Source organism: Mustela nigripes, chromosome 1 (genome assembly GCF_022355385.1).
Source record: "Mustela nigripes isolate SB6536 chromosome 1, MUSNIG.SB6536, whole genome shotgun sequence".
In the NCBI taxonomy this organism is placed as follows: domain Eukaryota; kingdom Metazoa; phylum Chordata; class Mammalia; order Carnivora; family Mustelidae; genus Mustela; species Mustela nigripes.
Genome location: NC_081557.1, coordinates 18,786,706 through 18,802,388, shown reverse-complemented (window position 1 = coordinate 18,802,388; position 15,683 = coordinate 18,786,706). Strand labels below are relative to the sequence as shown.

Genomic DNA, 15,683 nt, shown 5'->3' with positions numbered 1-15,683 from the left:
TCAACTGAAGCATTAGAATGGCTAAGTTGAAAACAATAACATTTAAGCTAGCCCCTAAAAATCCAGTGTGGATTTCCCTGGGCCCAAGAATTCTACAAACTATCCCCCCAGCCCCCGCCCCTGCCAGCCCCTCTTCCACACTTCCAAACCCTTCCTTCTGAATCAGAGCATGTCAAGGCCACACAGGAGTCTGGGTCGGCCACATCTACCTCCTTGCCAATAGCTTCCAGAGTTAGTGTACTGACTTCATATCCACGGTCACTGTGCCAGGCAGAAGGCAGATTTTCCTTCTACCAAAGCCAGCTGGCCAGCAGCACAGGTCAAGTGTGGACGGATGCTGAGTGAGGATGATGCATTTTTGATGGTATGTCCGGTTCATTAAGCCCTAAGCTGGCAGGAGCGCAGGGCAGGCTAGCCCTCCTCAGAGCTACCTGCCCCAGCTCTGCAGGCTAGAACCTGATGAGGTTGCGGCAACTTCCTGCCTGAGGATTCCACTCTGGAATCACGACAGGCGGTCAGGGGTAACATCTCCTGTTAGGGACACAAGACCTCGAAACTCCCATCCTAGTACAGACAGAACACCCAGTATTTCCTTTCAATTCCCTGTGAAACGTGAGCTGGTGGGAAGAACAGTGGAAGGCAGGGGTGGCTCTCGTTTCTGGAGCGCTCCCTGTTTGCAAGATGCTCCTCTAAGCCTTTTAAGTCTTATCTCATTTAACCCCAGCACTAAACTCGAAAGACACTATTATCCTCAGTCTACAGGGTGGAAGGGGGGAAGGTCACATGAAAGGAGTTAAGGAACTTGCTCGAGAAAAGCAGCCATAAGCGACAGAGTCAAGCCCTGGCCCATACTTGAAACCCCAATCCTGTACACCCCACATATATACACAGTCACACCCATCCACATCTCTCCTCTTCTGCATGCCTGTGTATTCAAACACGGGCACATCCGTACCAAAGGTGCATTTCACAACTATGAAACGTGAGGGCTGAGTCTTCACTGAGGTCACGGCGACTCGAGTCCACTTCCGCAGGATAGCCCTTGAAGGAACAACCGGTTTTATGCCTCACCCGTTGCCCCTGTGGTTATCCAATCTGAAACAAGTCAGGGCAGAGAGAGGAGGCAGGCTGTGCTAGGGCCGAGGGAGAAGCCGCGTTGCATGACAACGGGAACGATATTTAGCAAAGGCAGGGATAAAGAAGTTCCCAGAAACAGCAAACAACAGGTCGATGAGCAGCTCAAAACTAACTCCAAGTCACGTGCTGTCGCTGTGGGATACGGCCCCAGCGCGAAGAGCCCAGGCCGCTTCAGGGTGTGCAAATCAGGGTCCCAGCGACTGGGTTATACCAGAGCCGGCAAACACCAGAGTAGATAATGGGGGAACTGGGGACAAGCCTCCGGGTGTGCAGTGAGGCAGGTGGAGTGGAGAAGAGACGGTGAGGAAGGGTAGTGGGTCTCAGTGCCCCTGGGGGTGAGAAGGATGCTCAGACAGTGCCCTCTTTTGGGAAGGGGAGACCGTGTGACTGGCACCAAGGATCCCATTGAGCCGGGAAGTCAGGCCACAGCCCTGGGACTCCCCGGTTGTACTCGAATTCATCAGATTCCATTTGCCCAGTGATCCCAGACTGACCGTGTTACTGGGGCATCTCCACGGCTCTTCCGCCCTCCCAGAAGGCGGTAAGCGATGAGGGCATCAGATTTCCAGCCAGGCCCGCAGTAGAAGTCTGAAGAGAAGCCCGCGTTGCACAGATACGCATTCCTTCTTTCCCCTTCTCCTCCGTCACGGTGAGGTATTCTGCAATGTCGCATTCATTACAGGCAAGAGAGCAGAGTTTTCCAAACTACATTCCAGGGAGCCCTCATTCCCCCAGATCGTATAAGGTAGGATGTGAAAAGAGGTTCTGGGCTTAACCTTGTAAAATGCTAATCACAGCTTGCTTTATTACATGGCTTTGCAACATCTACAAATGCCTTGAGCATGGCCACTTGCCACCTCCCCCAGACTCTGTTCATCCTAACATCCTAGGTTTGGGCTCTTTATTTTTGCTCAAGATCTTCCAACATTAGAATTCCATGAAACCCACTTTGGAAAACGCCAGACTGGACCATCAGCTCCTTGAGCGGACTGCAAGTGCCTGCAGGAAACGGGCTTTGCCTTATCCACCATGGCAGCAGCCAGCACCAAGTATCAGGTCTGGGGCACAAGCAAGTCTGCTGAGTAAATGCGTGAATGTGGGCACAGGAAACGCATGCGATTTCCCAGGAAAGGTGAGTGCTGACAAAGCGTGATGTTAGAAACATCTCTTGCTGGGACACTGTGGGAGTCTCAATTTTGTGGTATGAGGAATCCATTGGGTCCATTCCTGGTGAATGTTTTGGTTTCTTGCCGTTTGTCGCTTGTTTCCACAAAGACTTGGGATGCTCACGTGTTCTCTTCCACCAATGGGCTGGACCAGGGGAGCTGGGCTTGCCTAGAAGGGAGGCTGAGCACCGTTGAAAAGCAGGCAGTCAACCACCCACTAGGAGGCAGAAAGCCAGACCAAGAAGTCCTGCAACAAAGATTCTTTACTGGCAGCCAAGCCCCCCCTTCCACTCATACCCAGGTGAGCCAAGGGCGTGTGGGAAGAGGGGAGCAGACGTGACCAGCTAGAGGTTAAGTTCAGGCTCCTTGTCCCAGGACATCTCCGGTGTGCCCCACCATCGCTGTTGATTCTGAGTTAAGATCCCAGCATCAGGGGATTCGTTGTCACCTGTAAAGGGAATCTATGAAATAAGTGGAGGGGAGACTCTGAAAAACACAGACGCTTTAGTTCCCCAGAGTCTTCAAATGATTCATTTGATCTGACGCAAACTGGGCCAACATCCCCTCCATTTAGTGGTTTTCCATTGAACTGGCTGGAAATCTTTTTTTAACCAAGCATGAATTCAGCTTATGAAGACAATTGCTGTGTCTCCCCATGAGCTAACGATGCCTGAATGTGTTCCTCACTCCTTTCTGGCGACAGCCCCGGTTTTCCAATCACCAAACCAACTGACCAGACTTCTGCTCACAGGGAAACTTGCTGCCAGACCACCAGCTCCGCCCTCTGAAGCAGCCAGGACCTCAGAGAGGATGGGGCTGAAGACGCCCGCCCTGCGGGAATTAGGACATTGGCCCAACTGCAGAGGCGGAAGAAGAGTGAAAGAAATACGCATCCTCATGTGCTGCCCAGCTGACGGGGACACTTCTCTTACCTGCTTGACATTAGTGTCAGGCAGACAGTAGGTCCTCATGCAAGGTTGAAATCAATTGGTTAAAACCCATCTTTAATTTTACTGGAAGGGGATTGTGTCTCTGTCCCCTGCTAGATCCATCAACTGCGTTATGCCAAAAAAGAAGGGAAAAAAAAAAAAAAGAAACGCTTTCCTTTATTCATTCCGGGCCTGCTTCTCCCATTCCACAGCCTGAGTTTACACATAGATGATCTTGACAGAACAAACCCATAAAGGAACTAAGCTACAAAGTGTCAGGGCTGGACGTGAAACATGGCTCACCCTTCATTCTGTTGTTCTGCAAACAGACACATGAGTCTAATTATCAAGGCTGACCAGGAGAAAGAGAAATTCTCACTTGCTACGCTAAATCAGAGTAAGACACGTAATTCTGGGGACAGCTATCCCAGAAAATGGTTAGAGTTTTGATCTGCCCGGTGCCTCAGTTTCCCTCAGGACATCTAGAGTGTCCAAGAGACAGCCAGACTTCCCTACTAACACCATGCTCCTTTATGACTCAGCCAGAATACAGCCAGCAGATCGACCCGAGCTGAACCTATTGCTTACCGTGGTGGTGTTACGGAGTGTTTCAAGGAGTGGATTACGGAGTCAGACTCTCTGGGTTCAAGACACGGATGTCCAGCCATGGGACCTAGGCAAGCTTACCCTCTGCCTAAGTTTTTCCACGTGCGATTAAATAAATTAAATGTAAAGCCTATAAGACAGTGCCTGCTACTTACCACAAACACCATAAATTATTTGGGTGGCGAACCTTACGGTTAGGTCCCTTATCTAGGATAGGATGGAAGGCCGTTTGGCCACCCTTCATTAAGGGTGAAGGATTTGAGGTACAAACCCTACCCACTCTGATTCAACTCACGTATAATTGCACCCAAGAAAAAAAATGAGAGGAGAGCAGCTGAGTGGGGAGTTCTGGGAGACCCTGTGATGAAGAGGGTAGGCTATCTCCAGCCAACTCTAATTCTCTGTCTTCCTTGAGTGGTTTTGTTTACAGGTATGAGGCTTGCTTTTTCTTACGTTTTCTCTCTACCATAAACCTAATGCTTCGGCCCAGATCTTAGGATGGCTGACAAACCGAATTCCTTAAACGCAGACCAGGCTTGGAATCTGAGAGACTTTCTGCCACTGATCTGGTAGCTTTCGAAGCTACAGCTGGCCTCTGGGTCCTCTACCCCGGACAGGAACTGGAAAATGTAAACACTGCATTTCTCTCCCTTTTAAAATAAAAAGAGAGAGAAGCGGGGGGCAGGGAGCTGGGTTCTTGTGACTTTCACATATCCCACAGTGAGGGTGACAGGTCCTCCCCCACGTGGCGGAAGGGGGGCACAGGCATCCCTCATTTATCACTGAAATGACACCTCCCCCAGCCTGCACATGCCTCAAATTGAGCACAGCTTCTAGAGCTGGTCTCAGGAGAGACACGTAGGGAATTTCTCGTGCTTGGGGATTGGCTGCCCCTAGTGAGGCAGGTGGAAATCATTTCTGACTTAAGGCCAATCATTAGATTACCCAATACCATTCTCTCGGCCATTTCTGTCTAGCCAGCATATCCCAGATGTAGGGGACTTGAAATCAAACTTCCAGCCCATGCTAGTGGTATTGCCTAAGACTTCGGGATATTTCCGAGACACTCCCATGTCCAAAGATGTTTTGTCCCTAACTTATTGACCCAGACACAATACCCAACCTCATCCTCTCTTTCCACCAAAAGCTCACGCTCAAGGACACTTGTGGGAATAAACCCCTTTACCGAAAGAGTGGGTGGTCACGGAGGTTCCACGTGTTCTACAAAACCCACACGTTAAAATATATTTACGTTCCCTCTTTTAAAAGTCCTGTCAAGCTACTCATCCTTTCTCCCGTTTCTCCCCATTCAGTGCTCAGCCCCCCACCTTCTCGCTTTCACTGGCCATTTTTACTCCACCCTCTCAAGAACGGCAGTCAAAATCTCAAATGCCAATAGGGAGTGGCTGGTAAGTGTGGGCTGAAGAGGTGGGGCATCTTGCCACAGAGAGGACCAGCCCACCTCAAAGCTTTCAGGTTCCAAACATTTTAAGCATGATGTCCCAATAAATACTTTTTCAGGCATTTTTGACCCAAAGACTGCCAGACCTTCAGCTCTATAAGTCTCCCTCTTTGCCACTGCCACCCAAGACCAAGCAATGGTGCCCCCGAAACTGGGGTTAGCCAGGACTGTCCCCTACCATGCAGTGTTGTGAAGCTGTGCCAAGTGGACCTATGCATTGGTATGATCGATCCCTCCATGAGATGCGTGAGCTTAAGTCAACCTGTTTCCAGGTGAGCTTGAGCTCAGGAACTGGACGGTCTGGGCTTACCCAGGCTCATCTGCCTGTGTATTCTTTTTTTTTTTCTTTTCTTTTTTTAAATCATTATTGCAGCATAATAGAAGTATGTATAATTTACCATTTTAATCACTTTCCATTCGGTAGCCCTTGTAACCAACACCAATATTCATCTCCAGAACTTTGTCATCACCTCATAGTGCAACTCTACCCCCGCTAAGCACTCAGTCCCCCAGCCTGCCTCCCCCCACCCCTGCTGGCCACAGTCTACTTTCTTGATGAATCTGACTGCTCTCAGTACCTTATATAAAATCATATAGTATTTATTTGTCCTTTGTGTCTGGCTTCTTTCACTTAGCAGAATGTCTTCAAAGTTCATCCCTGTTGTAGCCTGAACTTTTTCTTTTTACATTTTTTTAAAGATTTTATTTATCTATTTGACAGACAGAGATCACAAGGAGGAAGAGAGGCAGGCAGAGAGAGAGAGAGGAGGAAGCAGGCTCCTGGCTCAGTCCCAGGACCCTGGGATCATGACCTGAGCAGAAGGCAGAGGCTTTAACCCACTGAGCCACCCAGGCGTCCCTGTAGCCTGAACTTTATTCTTTTTTAAGGCAGATTAAGATTTCTGTATACATATATACATTTTGTTCATCCGCTGATGGACATTTTTGGGTTGTTTCCCCTTTTCGGCTATTGGGAATAATGCTGCAAAGGACACTGGTGTACGAAATACCTGTTTGAGTTCCTGCTTTCAGTTCTTTGGTGTATATACCCAGAAGTAGAATTGCTAGGTCAAATGTTTAATTTTTTGAGAAACCGTGCCTGTGTATCCTTGAATAGGTCACAGAACCACTCTAAACCCCATTTCTAAAATGAAGATAATAACAGCTCTACCTTATTCGTGTGGTCTGAGAATTCATGAATGTCTACGTACAGCATTTGGCTCAGACTGGGCCAGATATGTTCCAGCTCAGAGTCCTCTGAAATTAAGGTACTCCCATTAAATGATCTCCAAAGTCACTCCCAGCTCCAAAAATCCACGATGCCACCATCAAATTATTTTCCTGGTAGAGAAGCCAGAGCTTTCAGTGTATACATCAGGGGAACACGGTCTTCATGGTTCCCACAAAAATCCACCCTAGCCAAGATGGCCCAGTTTTCATAACTCTCTCCTTGGAATTTGCTAACACATGCCATTATCAACCAACCTCGAATTTTTTTCTTGCCACTCCACTCCTCCACCCCCCCCCTTTCTTTCCACACCCCCTTTCTCAGCTGGCTGCTCCTGCCCACTGAATATCTGGGCTTCAAATTATCTTCCCTGGTTGCCTTTAGGTTCTTTCGCCGCAAGCTAATGTCTGTTGGAAGCAACACTTGCAAAATTATCCATATTACGGTTTCATTCCCCAGAGCCACATATTTTAAATGAGTTTTTCCTCTTCGGCAGGATCCTGCTGGCAGAGCTCCTGCTATTGGTGAAGTCAGTGGAGTCGGGTTTCTCCCCCACATGCTGTTTATGCCGGGTTATCACTTGGCCTCGAGTTTGCATTCTCACCCTCCACCAGGAGTCCGGTGTCTGTGAGCAACAACCTCCCGTGCCATCCCAGCGGATGTTTACGGATGTTTACGTCTCAGCGAACCCTCTCGAGAAAAGTAAGGAGACGAAATCTGCTTTCGGGCTTTTTTAGAGCCGGCCAGATTTGGCATTCCAGCCGGGAGTGGACTCACTCACTATTTGAGGAATTGTTTTCCTTCTCCACTTCTATTCCTCTGTCTCCCCCTCCAAGGGTGAACTTACAACAACCGACCTCTCCTCACTAGATACGTGAAGTTGGGGCACCTGGGTGGCTCAGTGGGTTAAGCCTCAGCCTTGGGCTCAGGTCATGATCTCAGGGTCCTGGGATCGAGCCCCACATCAGGCTCTCTGCTCATCAGGGAGCCTGCTTCCCCCTCTCTCTCTGCCTGCCTCTCTGCCTACTTGTGATCTGTCAACTAAATAAATAAAATCTTAAAAAAAAAAAAAAATAGACACGTGAATTTGCTGGAAGTTGCTCCCCAGTTCGGTCAGCAGCCTGACTGCCAAGAAACCAGTCACCCTTCCTGAAGCTTTTCCATAGCAAAAGGTACAAGAGATTCTGGGGTTAGGAGTAAAGGGTTTTTTTCCAGATCCTGGGCAGGTGAGCTTTTTTCTTTAACTTATATGGATCTGAGTCATCTCACCTGCCACCTTACAAAAAAAACAAAACTAAACTAGAAAAAAAAAAAAAAAAAAAAGGCGGGAGGGGGAAGCAGGGAAGCGTTGTTGTAGCCAGGAGAAAACTAGTCCTCAGAGCTCTGGTGCTCTGGGAAGGAACCAGCCTCCCCTGGACTTGGGCTCGGGCCACCATGCCCGGGAGGCTTGGCTCCAGAAGGTAGAGATGGGAACAGGAAGAACTTCCCTAATGCAAAGTCCTCAACCTACCCCGAGGTGAGCATCTAGGTTTATGGATTATCAAGCCCCTCGTGGGCTCCTTCTTCCTTCATTATTTATTGTCTGTGGGCTGCTCTAGACACTGTGCAGGCAAAATTCAAACGCAACCCCTCCAGCTGGCGAGGGAGAAGATTCCACCTGGGGCCGGCGGGCTATAGGTACATGGAAAGTATTGACCGAAATGGGTCAATGTGTGTGTTTTGCACACACACACCCCCATTTATCTTGGCTTAAATTTAGTTCATCATGAAGGGCTGTGCCTATGGCCGAGGCCCCCATCCATAGAGCAGTCTACTGATTTTAGGTCCTTGCCACCCCCTTTGACCCAGTTTCATTCTGGGACGCGCACCAGCTACTTGCAGCCACACAGCACGTCCCTCTCTAGAACACAGGTGAACCGGCCAGAAGTCGAATAGCAAATGCTCACAGGCTCCCTGCTCCTACCAAAGCTGCTCTGTTTTGTCACACCTGCACGTGTCAGCCTGTCCTTCCCTGATGAGGTCCTACCCACCTCCTGACCCCTTGCCCCGAGGCAACCCCACAAGGACAGATGCTCTTAAGAAGTCCCTGCTTTCTTGCCTGCCAGCGAGCCTTGACAAGACCAGCCTCCCATCCCCTCCTTGAGCCAAGAGGCCCCCAAAAGCCCTGGTTGCATTTCAGCCTCACTCGCCCAGGGAGCCCATCCGACATGGGGTTTGCGGCTCAGAAAATGATAGTGAAAAACACACAAGCCAGAGCTCTTTCTAAACAAACTCTGTGTGTCCCCAGAAACGACTTGCACTTTTAACCTCAGCTTTCTCTTCTTTCTCATTCTTATGGGAAGGAAGTGCATAGGTGCTAAGCCGGTCAATCTCCCATGCTGGGCTCTGTCCTGAAGGGCGTGACAAGCAGCGTTTCACCAAGCAACCTTTACCGGGAGGGACCCCCTTGCTGCCAGCCTTGCTTTTGATTGGTTTCTCTCCTCCCCGCTTCACCTCTGGGGGGGCTCCTTCCAGGGGGAAACTTCTCCCTTTTGTCAGCCAGAGTGGGTGAGTCAGACGGGATAGATTCCCAGAGGTCCGTCTGCGCTTTCTGAAGATAAAACGAAAACCAGCAAAGTAAGCTGGAGCCGGTACCCCTTCTTGAGGCAGTTCTGTCCCCCAAGTTGAGATGATAGAACGGTGTCACATTCTCTGGGAGGTCAGAGGCTCCAGCACCCTCAGCCAAGCCCCCAAGATTAGACTGGACTAGAAGAAGAGCTGGAGGTCCCCCCAACCCCCGCCCCCCCGCCCAGCGCCATCCCTTGGGGCGCCCCAGGCATGCTCCCCACCGGACCCAGGAGAGAAATACCCCTGGGAGGGGGGCCCTAAACGCTACTCACGGTACCTCTAGGCAAGGATGAGATGAGAAGGAGCTGCAGAAAAGTGAGCCCCAACTGCGTCCAGCAGCCCAGCTCCATCGTTCCAGAGCCGGTGCCCCGATGAGCGACTGCTGCGGAGGGACCGGAGACCCGGAGGGACCGCGGGAGGCCGGGGGCAGGCGGCTCTTACACGGAGCTCCCCAAGCCCCAGCTGAGCGGGAGCTCGGGTTTCAGCTCGCCAGGCTCTCCCATCCTCTTCGGAGGGGAACCACCTTCAGCCAGAGCGACGTCAGCCCAAAACCTCTCCTCTCTGCCGCCTTAACCCTTGCGGGGCCCGGGAGGTGTGGCCACGCGGGGAGGCCCCGGGCTGCGGCTGGAAGGGACGCCCGGGGCAGGAGGCCAGCCCGCTGGGACGGGGGAGCAGACAGCACCTTGGCTGGGGGCAGAGGTAGGCGGGGCTGTGGCGCCGCTCAGGTGAGGCCGGAAACCCAGCCCCACCCCCACCCAGAGGAGTCCTGCCTGGGATGGCACTCTGAGGCTCTTAAGGTCTTGCTTGGGTGGGCGCGGCTGGAGTGGGGAGGAGGAGGGAACTAACCCTCCACTCCTTCCACCTCAAGCATCTAATCCAGGTGAGCACAATTTGGAAACCCTCCTCTTTGCATCTGTAGGCATCTTCCCGTGATGCCCATCATGGTGTGGTCAGCAGCATAAATAGATCCTGTGCACATGCCAAGCAGAGTATTAGGGATAAAAGAACACATAAGCCACTGCCTCTGTTGTGACCATCTAGGCATAGGGACAGCAAATGGAATCTTGAATAACAAGAAAGGATGCTTTACAAGATAATAGCCAATTTTTTAAAATCAGTTTCTCTGTGCCAGGCATTTAGGTATCTTACATGCATCAACTCATTTAGTCCTCATAATAAACCGCTATCATCTCCATTTTACAGATAGGGAAACGGAGTCACTGAGCTTTCAATAGTTCATCCACGGTCTCCGTGTAAGTAAGTAGTAGAGCCAGGGTTTGAATCCAGATCTAAGTTCTATCATCCTAGCCACCAGTCTCTACCACATCTTAGGATGCTGTGACTATGGCATTTAATCACAGGTACACGTTCAGTGACGGTATTTTCCACACTGAAACAGACTCAGAGATGAAGTGACTTGCTCAAGGTCCCTCAGCAGGAAGTGCCAGAGCAGAGTTCACAGCCAGGTCTAACTCAGGGAAGTGCCAGGGTTTCAGGCCATGCTTGGTCCCAGTTTGTACTGTCCAATGAAGAACAAAAGTTGGGAGAAGTGGATGATATTCAGGCCTGGGGCAGTGGGAAATTTACCTATACTGGGGAAGCTTCACCTGGAGCCTGAGAGAGGGGATCTCAATCCAGGGAAGGGTGTGAGGAGGCCTTTCTAGGAGGAAGGACTGAATTGGGCCAGTGCCACTGGGAAATGATGAGTATTTACCTGTGTATATTACAATTTTATGTGTATTCTTGTTCCCAAAGGATCCATGGCAGCGTGTACCATTAAAACGCATTTTAAACAGCTTTGAGAAGAATGTAAGTATCAGAACAAAAGCCAACGCAAGAGGATAGATAATATGTACAGTTTGGATGTGGCAGAGGGCAGGAAAAGAGGAAACAAGTGGTTACACTGGGTTTTACTCTGTCTTGGAATGAGGGGCTCTGGTAGTCTAGGAGCAGCGTGTTCTGGGCCCAAAGCAAAGATCTAGGAAGAAAAGTCACGTTGGCATCCAGACCGGGGGATGGAGGAGGCCAAGGCTGGCACCAAGAGCACCCCTGAGACCGTTGACAGCAGCCTGAGCAGTAAGCAATGGAGTGGAAGGGGAAAACAGTGGGAGAGACTTAGGGAAGGTAGAACCGCCAGGGCTCAGGACAGACTGGATAGGCAGGGGCCTGGCACAGGTGCTCCTCTCAGAAAGAAATTCCTGAATCTCAACCGTCTCAGCGAAGTGACTGTGAGCTAGAACTCGGCCATCAAGGACCGGTATTCAAAGCTGCGATTCACCACTTTCTGACTCTATGACTGTGAGATCAGAGAAGATATATGCTGGTCTCTGCCTCCAGTTCCTGGCACTGAGCTCCTGACACCCTTCTACTTCCCGGGTGATACAAGTGTCTTTGTCCTAATGAGGTGACTCCAGGTGGGCTCCTGGTTGGGGCTGGTCAATAGAAAGTCCAAGTCATTAGAAGCTTGGAATTTTTAGCCCTACCCCCGCCCCCATTCTCTTGAGAAGGGAGCAAGGCTAAAAATGGAATTAATGGTGAGTAATGTCTCCAGTGAGGAAGCCTCCCTAAAAATCCCAATAGTATAAGGTTTGGAGAGCTTCCACGTTCCATGTATCAGTGGGATGATGTAGCCCAACTCCATGGGGGTAGAAGCGTGGGACTGTCAGACCTCCCCTATGTATCTCTTCATCTGGCTCTTTATTTGTATCCTTCATCACCTCCTTTAATGAACTGGCAAGTGTAAGAGATTCCCTGAGCTCTGTGAGCCCTTCAAGCAAGTCACTGAATCCAAGGGGGAGGATGTCACGGGACCCTCTGCATTGTAGCCAAGTGGGTAACTTGAGGACCTCGTACTTGAAGTTGGTATCTGAAGTGGGACAGTCTTGTAGGACGGAGCCCTTGACCTGTGGGATGTGACATCCTCTCCAGGAACTGTCAGAATTGAGTACAACTGTAGGACACCCAGCTGGCGTTAAAGACTTGCTTGGTGGGGGGGGGGGGGGGGTCACACATATCAGAAGTGTCCGAAGTGAGTGGGGTAGAAATAGGAGAGTATGGGATACGCCAGGAGAAAGAAGGACAGGGGCTTGGGGAGGTTTTTTGGTCTGTTTTTTGTTTTTTGTTTTGTTTTTTCCCAATACAGTGACCTAAACCAAGCTAACTAACGCTCTCAATCTCAGTTTTCTCATCTGTAAAATGGAAATAATCATCAAACTTTGAGACAGGAGAATTTAAGGAGACTATGTACCTAACAGGGCCCTCAGCACACTGCCTAACTCATACTAAATGCTCAATAAATATTATTATATGTACTATGGGCCTGAGTCTGACGCTATGGCCTGACACGGGCCTTCTTCCTCACCCTCAACTCCCCTATCCAGGTGAAAACCGATTAAAATTAGCACAAAGAATAGCCTCTAAAAGGCAGGAAAATACCAAAGGGCAACATATCTGCGGGGTGGAGGTCAGAGGTGAGAAGAGGGGAGGTTCATTTTATTGCTGGCCAAACAGCCCTAGTCCTTTGGTGATGGGCCTGGGGATGTGGTGACTTAGTTTCCAAATACTGAGGTCTTAGAGCCTCTCAGGAGTCTGTTCCTCCCATCAGCTGACATTACCACTTCCTTCTTCCCTCATCTCCATCCCCCCACCCCCCACCCCCGACCCCACCCCCCCCTCACACACATACTCAGCCACTTATCAAAACAGATCACCCAGCAGCCTCATTCCTACAGCAACTATACCCCACCAGGCTGGGACTCTAGGTGATAAACGTAAAGAAGTCCCCAGCGCCAGGTCTTTGTTCCTCCAGGCTCAGGAACCTGGAAACAGCCCCTCACTCCTCTTTCTGGAATGCCCACAGTAGTATAATTGTTCCCTGCTCATTTGCTGTCTAATTTGGGTTTACGAATTTCCTAGGGCTACAGAGTCTCGAAAGGAATTCTCAAAAAGAAGCAGAACATATTTCTCTGGGGAACACAAAGCCCTGATCCAATATTACCTTGTTGAACTTCACAATAAACCCAGGCTTACAGAGGGAGAGGGAGGTCATGACTACAACACAGGAAAGTTGGGAGTTTGCCCGAGGCCAAACGGCCCTACACAAACTTCGATTTTCCTACACAAGTTTAGTCTCCTCTCTTCCCATTATAATCAACTCAATTTCTCATATCGATAGAGTTGAGTATTGTTCTAAATCAGAGGTTCTTAACCTGGATAGCATGGGGTCTCTCGGGAGGGAGTTTTTGGAGGGTTTTTAAACCTCCGCAAATTATACACAAAATCCTGCATGCATTGTTTTTGGAGTAAGAGGGAGCCATAGCCTTCTTCAAAGTCTCAAAAGGATCTGCAAACTCCCAACTTATTTTCAATCACTGGTGTTCATAAGTTGACATTGAGAAGTTGACAAAATATTCATTGGATTTGGGGAAAGTGGCTTTGTATGCACAGAGGTTATGTTTAGGCTACAAACTGCACAGTGGATATTTGAAGGACTGGCCCTCCCCCTGACGTTCCCCCACCATTTCTGCCTTAAACGCACTTGCTTTGGACCGCACAGGCTCCTGATGAATGGAGCTGGAGCACTTACTAACCGTGTACACCTGGGCAGGTAATCTCACCCATGATGGCCTCAGTTTCCTCATCTGTTAAGTGGGAAGAATAATGGAGCCTGCCCCCAGAGAGTTGGAGTCAAGCACTCAGAGCAGTGCCTATAACACACCAAGTACTCAGTAAATGTTGGCCATTTTTATTACCCTTTGCCCCCCCCTCCTGCCCTTCTCTTGGACCCCCACCTCTGGCAGAAATAAATCACCAGAAAGCTGTGGGTGAAAAGGGCCAAGTGCCGTGCTGAGAAGTAGGGGATGATACCTGGAATTAAAAATTCTCTGCTTACCATCAGCACTCAGAAATCAACAGCTGGCTGTAGTAGATGAAGTCACCCATTTCACGACAAGTCACAATACCCACTCATTTTCACTCAAAAGGATGAGGCACTCCAGCAAAACCTGTCCCTTCTTCTGTCCCACCCGGGAGGCTGCTCGCCTGTGAGCACACAGGAGGAAACAGCAGGGAAGGCTGTCTTGTGCACCAACAGCGCCCCAGTCTGCCATTGGGGCAGACGGGTCGGCAAACCTGATAGAAACATCTCAGCCTAATGGGTAATTAAGTTTAGTTTTCATCAGCTGTGCAAAACACAAAAATTCAAGTCAACCAGGACCTGAAACGGAGAGGGGTAGGTCTGCAGGAAAGACAAAGGGCCCATCCCCCGGAGCCTGCTAGAACTTGTCCACCATGGAAGTCTCCAGCGCTAATGAATCCCGGCTATTCACCTACACAAGGAGCAATGACGCTCTGTCTCCAGGTCTGGCCCCGGCTCCACTGTTTCCCAGAGAGAGCCAGGCTCCCTAGGGGGTCGGTTCATCTGCAGTTCTCTCTCTGGCCACATTCTTCCTGCTCTAGGTCATTCTTCATGCTCCTTGCAGAAAGCTGGGGAGCTTCCCTCCTTCAGAATCAAAGTGCTCCTGAATCACTTGGGGAAACCTCTTCTTGACTTCCATATGTGTGTTTATAAAGCAATTTAAAAAAAAAAAAAAACAGTTGTTGCCTATGCAACTGAACGGCAAAGCTTTATAAAGAAAACTGGCACAAATTCTGACCACAGGGGCGCTGGAGTGGCTTAGTCGGTTAAGAGGTGGACTCCTCGTTTCGGCTCAGGTCATGATCTCTGGGGTCCTGGGATCAAGCCCCGGGCATCTGGCTCTGCGCTCAGAGGGGAGTCAGCTTCCGGATTGTCTCCCCCTGCCCCTCCCACCATGTGCACTCTCTGTCTCTAAAAATAAGTAAATAAATCTTTAAAAAAAAAAATGCACTCTGACCACAGTCCAAGTGGCTGGCTCAAAAATTATGTAAAGTTGAGCCATTCTGAGTGAAGAAGGGAACAAAAGTAGAATAACTCTAAGGGAAGGCCACAGGGCAGGGTACCGTGACACAAAAAAGGCAGTGTAGTCACCAGACCCCGGTATGCATCAAGACTCTACTACTATTGGCTAGGGAAACTTGGGCAAGTTCTCCGGCCCCTCAGAGCCGTAGTTTTCTCTCATCTGTGAAAAAGGAGGTAATAGCTACCTTATCATTTTGGTGAGAAGATTAAAAGAGGCTGGCATACATAATGGTAGTTCGATCACTGTGGACTACTTTAACTATGTATGGACACCAAATCTTAAGAGCCTTCAAAAAATCCTCCCTTCAGATGTTCAACTGAAATTAAACAGCTACCATTTCCTTTAGGTCTCGTCAGGTTATGGTCCTAAATTAATTTGAAACAAATTCATGTCTGAAAAATAGATTGCCTTGTATTTATGCTGCTCGTTGGAGGTCAAGGGACAGCGTGTGCTCTTGTTTGAAGACAAGTTGAGAGGCCTGTCCTGAATGGACCCGGGGCAAGCGTTAAAGGAAAATTTATCCTGACAGTTGTTTAAAGACAGCGAGGAAGACTTTACTCAAGAGACCAGTGCAATGGAGCCTTGAAGTAGGGAGAGATCAGGGTTAAC

The 15,683-nt window shown here is 49.6% G+C and overlaps 1 protein-coding gene across 3 annotated transcripts in view; it reads right to left on the bottom strand.

The window, feature by feature from the left end:
* The window catches only part of PAMR1 (peptidase domain containing associated with muscle regeneration 1), a 151,059-nt gene that overhangs the window by 61,182 nt on the left and 74,194 nt on the right, over positions 1-15,683 (bottom strand). The window contains exon 1 of one of the 3 annotated variants that reach the window (XM_059405682.1): positions 9,413-9,791. The exons of the other annotated variants lie outside the window; for them this stretch is intronic. Coding sequence (XP_059261665.1) covers positions 9,413-9,485 — 73 coding nt within the window. The 5' untranslated portion in view covers positions 9,486-9,791. Of the gene's footprint in view, positions 1-9,412; positions 9,792-15,683 lie in introns of those variants that run through there. 3 annotated transcript variants of the gene reach the window in all.